The 9,204-nt window shown below is 34.1% G+C and overlaps 1 protein-coding gene across 1 annotated transcript; it reads right to left on the reverse strand.

Annotated features, from left to right (window-relative positions):
* Window positions 1-3,816: 3,816 nt before the first annotated feature.
* Window positions 3,817-5,180, reverse strand: LOC143604497 (heavy metal-associated isoprenylated plant protein 9-like). Its single transcript, XM_077080956.1, has 4 exons — window positions 5,009-5,180; window positions 4,726-4,894; window positions 4,402-4,656; window positions 3,817-4,235 (listed from the first exon to the last, which is right to left on the reverse strand). Exons 1-4 carry the CDS (start codon window positions 5,027-5,029, stop codon window positions 3,817-3,819), a joined length of 864 nt encoding a protein of 287 aa, XP_076937071.1. The 5' UTR covers window positions 5,030-5,180.
* Window positions 5,181-9,204: the final 4,024 nt, after the last annotated feature.

The raw sequence follows: 9,204 nt of genomic DNA on the forward strand, positions 1-9,204 counted from the left end.
TTGGTGGATAGGAATGAAAAATGACATAACTAATTATGTTTCAAAATGCTTAACTTGTTCACAAGTCAAAGCAGAACATCAAAATCGATCAGGATTACTTCAACAATAAGAAATGCCATAATGGAAATGGGAATTTCTAACAATGGATTTTGTTACCAAATTACCTACCACAAGAAGAGGTAATGACACAATCTGGGTAATTGTCGATAGATTAACAAAATCAGCTCATTTTATACAAATGAAGGAAACTTTCAAAATGGAACAATTAGCTAAGCTATATGTAGACAAAGTTGTCTCATTACATGGAGTTCCATTATCCATTGTATCGGATCTGGATAGCCGTTTTACTTCTCATTTTTGGAAAAGTCTCCAAGTAGCTATGGGAACAAAATTAAATTTGAGCACAGCTTACCATCCACTGACTGATGGTTAAAGTGAAAGGACCATACAAACACTGGAAGACATGCTAAGAGCATGTGTAATAGATTTTGGTGGAAACTGAGATGACCATTTACCACTAATAGAATTCTCCTACAATAACAGTTATCATACAAGTATTAATGCTGCCCCATTTGAAGCCCTTTATGGACGAAGATGCAGAACTCCAATTTGTTGGGCAAAAATAGGAAGAAAACAATTATCAGGTCCTGAAATCAATCAAGAAAGTACTGATAAGATAAATCAAGTTAAGGAAAGATTAAAGACCGCACGAGACCGTCAGAAAAGTTATGCGGATCATCGACGCAAACCATTGGAATTTCAAGTTGGAGATAGAGTACTACTGAAAGTATCTCCATGGAAAGGATTAATCCGATTTGGTTAAAGAGGAAAGTTATTTCCACGATTTGTTGGACCATTCCAAATTATCAAACGAATTGGATCAGTAGCCTATCAGCTAGAATTACCAGAGGAAATGTCAGGTATACATGATGTATTTCATGTAAGTAACTTAAGGAAATGTTTAGCTGATAAAACACTAGAAGTACCCCTTCAAGATATAAAGGTAAATGAAAAGTTGAAATTCGTTGAGAAACCCTTGCAAATTGAAGATAGAAAGATCAAGAATCTCAAGCATAAAAGAATAGTTCTGGTCAAAGTGAAGTGGGATTCAAAACGTGGACCATAATATACTTTGGAATTGGAATCCGAAATAAAACAGAAGTACCCACACTTATTCCAACCAAATCTCGAGGACGAGATTCAAAATAAGGAGGGGAGACTATAACAAACCACAAAATAAATAAAATGAAAAAGTAAGGAAATGAAAGGAGAAAATTCTATCCCACATTGGTGGAGGAAGAAAAAGGAGAGCCTTCCACCATGGTATAAATAGGATTGTAAGTCCTTATCCCACATCTCTAAATTACAAAACTAATGAGCTCTTTATAAGAAAGAAAATTTCTATGTTAATGTTCTTATAAGACATATCACACCCAGTGGTCCTAGCGGAAGGTGCGAAGCACCCAAACGCGCACGCGCACGGGCACGGGCACGAGCTCGGACGAAGTGCGATGGGCGCAATGTGGCGCTTTGATGGCGCACTTTGCATTTCGCGACAGGTTTGGGTTAGCCTCATCGCGTACCGCGATGACGTGTAACCTTATCCAAATATATGGCGGCGTAGCGATACGCGATAAGCTGATATAAGCTACCCATCCCGTACCGCGACGTGGAGGCTACGCAAACGAGACACGTCACTTGCCACGTGGCGTGCCACGTAGCAAGCCTAGGGCTAACTCGGCAAAGCTATAAGATGTTTCGCGATACGCGACTCCTCTGCCTATGGCGGTCGCGTATCGCGACGGGGACCAAAATCAGCTATAAATAGGTTGATCATCAGACATTCTTCCTCGCTCAAAAACTTTCTTTCCTTCTCTGAATTCACACACACACATGTATTAATATATATATTAAGAGTATAATACCGGGTCGTGACGATACCCTATCCGATCGAAATAAATATACACGAATCCGAAAGCTCTGCCTGTTAAGGTATGACATTGTGCCATCGTGTAAAGTTTCTACTCTCGTGATTATCGTTATGATTATTGGTTTTATACTAATCTAGATATACTACATTGTGCTTATCCTAGGTGATTAATACCTAGAGGTGTTTTCTTTAATTATAAACCTGCAAGGTGAGAGATTCGAGTTTTTGTACCACTTACATTTGTGTGAGACAGCTGTTTTTCGACACTGTCATGATGATTTCAAAACCTATAAAACTCATGATAGATGGTCTAAATGTTTTCAAATATATTTTTAAAGTATTTTAAATACATTACAGTGATTAAGTCTATGTAGACTTACGGGATGGTTACAACTGGTATTGTGGGGTTTTGTATACAAGGCTTGCCTACTAGGCTATTACACGTTACTTATTGGACAAGTGTTAGCCAATAAGTAATATGACCACAGTCATAGATAACGTTGTAACTGTAAAATGTGTCATTTACAAATGAATGTACTCACCAGTATTTCTTGCTGATCAAATATTTTAAACATGTTTCAGGTGACTTGTTAGAGACAAAGGAATGATGCCTGCGGGCTTCCAGCTTAAATAAGTGGCTTGTCACCAGAATAAAGAAACGTGTTTTGTAAATTAGGGTTTAACCCGATAAAACTTATGTTTGTATCAAAAGGGATTAAATTCCCGGTTTATCATAATAATAAACATAGTGTTTTTATAACTCTGATCATTTTTCCTAACCACGGTTTTGATGAGATATTCCACTGCAAAATAATTTAATAAACACCGATACCACCAATCAATGTTCACGGCTTTCCTCCCAGGGTATAGGGGTCGAGGGTTGTGACATGTTTTAATAATACAAATTAAATTATATTGTCACTTTAAGTAGTATTACACGCTTAAATCAATATTACGCCCCCAGCATTTTTTGTTATGGGTCTGGGTGTTACTTTTTGAGAACTTAGAACTTTGTTTAACTTGGACATTGAGATATTTCGTTATAGGTCTGGGTGTTACTTTTTGAGAACTTAGAACTTTGTTTAACTTGAACATTGAGGTGTTTCAGTTATAAACATGAGTATTTTGTAGAGATTATTTAACTCCGATGTTACCATTTTAGAATCTAAAGAAACATAGGACTATTTTTTCTTTCAAACGGCAAGTTTTATATAACATGTATTTGACATGGCAAATTATGGATGCATGTTCTAAAAGTTTGACATTCTCTTAACATCCAAAAGTGAAATATTTTGTAGTCAAATTTGATTGCGTGGACGCCAAAGATTGGCCTTTCAAGGACTTCAATTAATTTAATTTAAATTACAACATTAATTAATCATATATAGGCATGTGTCGAAAATCAAAACGTCTTCAATTCTTTTGCTTTTGATATAATTGGGTCTCTTGCTCCCGAAGCTATCACGTTTCTTAAAATAGTTCAACGAGTCATGTATAGTAATCTATCGACGCCAAAGAACCATAACTTTGTTTTCAGTATGATCGGTTCGCTATTCAAAAGGGGGTGGCGGTGCAACTTGTTACCCGCTATCTACATCACTATTGTAGTTAGATCATTTTATTTAATATATAAAATACACAATAAATGATTATTACAGAAAAAAAATTATAATCAAGATTTAACTACAAAATAAAAATAAAAATAAAAATTAACCCAATCTCAGAAACCAAATTAGAGGAAAGAGTCTTCAATTATTTATGTTAATCAAATAATTAACAATATAATATTCATATCACATTCAAAAATACTTAGTGACTGAATTTTGCAACAACTTATATATATATATATATATATATATATATATATATATATATTGGAGTATAATTTAACAGATGGAGCATGCATTTGGATTCTCGTCAGAGAAAAGTTGAGGTGGGGGAATTCTTTCCATAACATATATTGGCGGATATTGATGATAATACATCATCCTTTGCATGTCAATCACCTCCATCCTTTCTATTTTCTCCTTGGTCTCATCCTCCTTCACACCGTCATCACTACCTTCTTTCTTCTCTTCCTCCGCGGGTTTTGCTTCTTCCGCCGGTTTCTCTTCTGCCTTTTCTTCTTCTTCTTTCGGCTTCTCAGCCGGTTCCAGTGCCGGTGCAGGCTCTGGCTCGGGTTGTGGCACGATCTTGGCTTGCTTTTTGGTGCGTCTATTCACATACTCCACTAGCTTCTCACCGTCCATACTCCCGGTTACCGTTACTTTACTTGAACTCACGTCTGTCTCCACGGTTCTCACCCCTACAATCTCATTTGGTTATTTTGAGTTTGATAAACTATAGTAACATAAATTTTCTCCCTGGGGATTTTCTTAGTTGACTATCGATACGATACGATACAATATAATAAATTAATAATGATACTTTCGGAAGGAAATGACAAAATCTTGTAAAAATACTATGGTTACCTTTCATTCGAAGGATCTTGCTTTTGAGTTGTAGAGCACAGGCTTCACAGTGCATATTTACGTTTAGCTCTACTGTAACTGATCCAGGAACCTCGGAGGTGACGATTTGAGGAATGGGTTCGCCTTCAGCAGGTGACAACACTTTGGCACTTCTCCTGGTTTTCTTGGTGATTTTGTCACAAACTGCTTGTGGTTCCACCACTCCTTTTATGGTCACTTGGTTCTTCTCCATATCTATGTCTATCCCCACAACCCCTATAAGTCAATCTCAATAATTAATTTGTCTAATAAGGTGGTAATATATACTTATATGCTTATTTATACCTGGAATTCTGAGAAGGGATCTCTCAATCTTTTTGGCACAACCAACACAATGCAAATCAATATACAACACAAAGGGAGGAGGTGATGCTTTTGGTTCTTCATCCTTTTTCTCTTCACCGTTGTCTTGTTTCTTTTCTTCTGGTTTCACTTCTTCTGCTTTTGGTTCTTGCTTTTAAAAGTAAGAAAAATAAACGAAACCAACATATAGATACCATATATTACTGTATTCTTGCTATATATATGTACTGTATCTAAGTTTCACAAAAAGGTAAAGAGAACTCACAACTTTCTGTTCTTCACCCATTGTTCTTAATGGAAAACCAGAGCTTAGTGTGTGTTAACAAGCTAGATAGAAAAAGTGGAATGATAGGGGAGGAGAATCACAGAGAAATATATAAGAAATAATTTTGAGAATCTTAAGGATGGACGGTGAGTTATTATCCTATAAAGGCAAAACAATGAAATGGCAAGGCACATGCGTAGCCACTAACTCCCATTTATTTATATATAAAAAGAGAATTTAATACTTTTGAATAGGGATCTATGGTTACAAAATTTAAGAAGTGGGAATTCTAAGGAATCAGGGTGGATTATTTTATTGGAAAACTAATGAGAAACGAAGTTTAAAATATATAATAAGAAAATCAGGTAAATATTCTCATTCTTTTACTGGGGTAATCATCATTTTATTTTATTTTATTTTATTTATATACAAATAAGTATGTAAACGCATCTTTTACTAGACCGGCATTCAGGTGTCATCTTTCACTTGTATAGCATGATAATTATGTTTGTTGATTTAGTGTTATTGAATTAATTTGTCGATCGAGGAAATAACGTTAGAGATTAAACGAGTTAGGTGATCCGGGAGTGCAGACTCAATTTAATTCTAAATGTTATTTGAATTTATTATGTGGCTATACTTGAGCTTAAGTATAATGATATGTGGGCTTCTAATAATATATTTGGGCTTATGTGAGATAAGAGATATGAAAATCAGTTTTTATATACGATGGTTTTATTCTTTGGGTTTCCCTAACATGATCGAATAGATAGAAAATAAGAAGACGGTTACTTCTTCTCTGGTTCTTTATCAAATTCACAGAATCATCAAATTCAATTTCATGTGCAGAAATCTCTATCTTATCCGATAAATCATTGCGTGTAACCCGCAAATAGGTTTATCTGAAAGTGATTCACGATTCAGAGATATTAATCCAGGCAATTGCTCAAGAAACTAAGATTGAAATCAAGATTACAGGTTTGCATCATTGATCGAATTCATCCTCCAGGTACGCATTTTTACAACAAATTATGTCTCTTCGATAATAGTTAACTGAAAAATAATAGATGTGTATAAGTGTATGTGTATGTGTATCAATCCATCTCTTGTATCACCCTTCTGATCATGTACGTCATTGCCAATAATAAAAATGATTGTTTACTATGATTAAACATGGTGAATCACTAATATCTTATTTAAACCCAGTGTTTGTTGCAATACCATACATAAAGACCAGTACTCCTTATACATGGTAAGAGGTTTCTTAAGATCAAACCCACTTATACGGTATCCAATTAACATGGAGATGCAGGAAGTAATATATATGAGAATTGATGTTTGTAGTTGGGTCGTCATGTATAGATTGCTCATGTCCATTAGGAGACGGGTTTAATTATATGGCGTATCATCGTGTCAGCTAACAAGGTGTCATTAATGTAAGTGGTTGGGGCTGTGCTAGTGTAGGAGAATTGAAGTAGACCTTTGTCACATGATAGTTTTGATCGAGAGGATGCTTTTAATATATATATATATATATATATATATATGCTAGTCATCTTAACGTCTATAATCTTGGTTAGTATTGAAGATGGACACTGTATCTATATGATTTAGCCTTTCACTAGTATTTCAAAAATTTATGTTTTCGGAGACCTACTAATATATAGGGTCGTATTGGGTAGCTCTCACTAGTGACTTGGTGACTTATACTCACTAGCTGTATCAGCTACACGAGTTGTGATGGTGTTGGGAAAATATGTGTACCACAAAATTCATTATCGTTCTAATCGAAATCACGATATTTGTTTAAATTGGTATGTTCCATCTTAGCCGGCCTTACCGTGAGCATGTTGTTGGTATTCACACAATCTTGTCTTTTATGAACTTAATAAGAATTTCATCTCCTAGGGCACTAAACCTTTTTTAAAAACTTAATTTGTTCACCACAACAAACGGACCTATTTCAAAGATAATTGTCATTGATATATCCCTGCTTGTGTCGAGATAGCCTGAATCGATGACATGTTGTCGATATGTCGCAACTTCTTTGTCACAATAGCCGAAAAAAGTCGTCGGGATAGAGTAGTCGATATATCCTTTTTTTCAAATAAACATTTTTAAATTTTATTAAATACCCTATGTCAACGATTTTATTTGTCAGTATAGGGTATTTATAAGAAAAGAATATTTTTTTTATGTACCTATTATCACGAAAAGTTGTCGATATAGCATTTTTTATAAACTAAGTTTTAAATTTAATTAAATACCCTATATGGACGAAAAGTTGTCAATATCGTTTATTTAAAAAAAACATTTTTTTAAAGTAGCGTATATCAATATAGTAGGACATGTAAAGCCAATATGGATGATAGGACATATAAAACCAATACGGCTGATAGGACCTATAGAACTAATATGGCCATCTAGGACCTATAGAGAAAATAAGACTCGTAGGACATATTAAGCCGATAAGGCTGATAGGACATATATACATACATGCACGCCGACACATATTTTAGATAAAACTTACGTGGACATATACATATACACTTATAATAACATACAATACCAAAAGAAACAATTTACATCACAAATTATTAATACATATAAATAAATAGATAATTAATTTCATCTATAGCAACGACATGTTGTTGTTATAAGCTACTTTTATTTTATTTTAAATTATTTATTAATAGGTATTGAAAGAAAAACAAAAATTTAAATTTAAAATAAAACTAGACTATATTAAAGACATATCATGAAGATTGGATTCCACTTTTGCATGCCTATCTCTGGGAAAAATAAAAATAAAATGAAAAATTAACCTATCTCGAGGGCATGTTGTCAAAATAAGAGTTCACTTTGGCATGCAACTTTACCGACTATCTCTTTAAAGTACGAAAGGTCCGGTGGAGATTTTTAAGAAACTGTACCTTGATATAGCCTTGGTTGCTATAGGATCAGTTTCTTGTAGTGGTTGAATTTTTTTTTATAAAGAAGAACATGAGAGAAAAAAAGACATAAAACAATAAGAGTATTGCCAATAAGATCATTTTTACATGGTCCTTTGTATGTAATGTTAGCATTTGCCTAATTAATCATTATCTTTCTTTTTTATGATCTACTCACAATCCCTTTGAACTTTGAAGCATCATTTTCTCTCATGTCTCTTCTCTCCTAGTCACACTCACATTGTTTTTAAGTGTTTTTATAGAAAAACATATCCCCATTCTCTCTCCTTTATATCATAACCTCTCTCATCCACATCACACTTTCTTTTCTTAAAAACACCCTTAAAACCGCTGTCCCTCAACTTTCGCCAGTAGTGCAAATTTATTAATCTTTTGGTCGTTTATTGTATTTCGCTACCCATGGAAAAATATAACATTACCCCAATTTGTATAAAGCCAACCAAACTAAAAGCTATAATTAATCAAAGCCCAACAAAATTAAAGTCCAAACCAAATAAAACCATTGTTCGTTGTTCCCTGATGTTAGACGTTTGGTTTAGGCCGGACAGCAACATTCAACAAAACAAAGTTTCATTCAGCAGTTGATTCCACCCTACACTTCCCCGACCCCAGCTGCCTCCTCTGGTCATCGGGCGCCCTACAGCCGAGTAGCCGACGTCCGATGCTCTCTCAATCCCTCTTCTACAGTTCGATTTATACTTGTTCAATTTATGTGTTCTTCTACTTTTATCTAAAATCGTAATTGTAATTTGTTTATATAAATTATTAATTTGGAATTGTTTATGGGCGACTGAATATTTGAATGATTGGTTATGGTTTATTAGATACCTGTAAATTGGAAATTGGAATTGATAAGGAATTTGGGGTTTATATCTCAACTAAATATAAGTAGATATTTAAGGTTTATGTGTAAATTGAAGTTGATTTGGGGTTTATGGTTTAATTTTGTTTCTTCTAAAATTAGGGAACTTGGAAGATGAAACGGAAAAATCTTAGTACTAACCTTTTTAACTGGAAAATCTAAGAAAACAATAATATCGGTCCAACAAGTTAAAAAAAAATATTGTATGAAATACGTTAAGAAAAAATTCAGTCATTGTATGAAATACGGTAAAAAAATTTTGTTACTTTATGAAATATGGTAAAAAAAATCGTTTAAATAGTATAAAATATGGTAAAAAAAATTTTAACATTACCTTTGAAATTTTGGTATAGATCCGCCAC

Source organism: Bidens hawaiensis, unplaced genomic scaffold, assembly GCF_021521415.1.
Source record: "Bidens hawaiensis isolate Kalapana, Puna unplaced genomic scaffold, B.hawaiensis_p1.1 tig00065371_1, whole genome shotgun sequence".
Classification (NCBI taxonomy): Eukaryota; Viridiplantae; Streptophyta; class Magnoliopsida; order Asterales; family Asteraceae; genus Bidens; species Bidens hawaiensis.

Coding starts and splice junctions, on each gene's coding strand:
- LOC143604497 (XM_077080956.1), bottom strand. CDS start 5,029: ATGGGTGAAGAACAGAAAGTT. Junction 4,657..4,725: donor ATCCCTTCTCAGAATTCCAG/GTATAAATAAGC, acceptor ATTGACTTATAG/GGGTTGTGGGGATAGACATA. Junction 4,236..4,401: donor CAAGATCCTTCGAATGAAAG/GTAACCATAGTA, acceptor ATGAGATTGTAG/GGGTGAGAACCGTGGAGACA.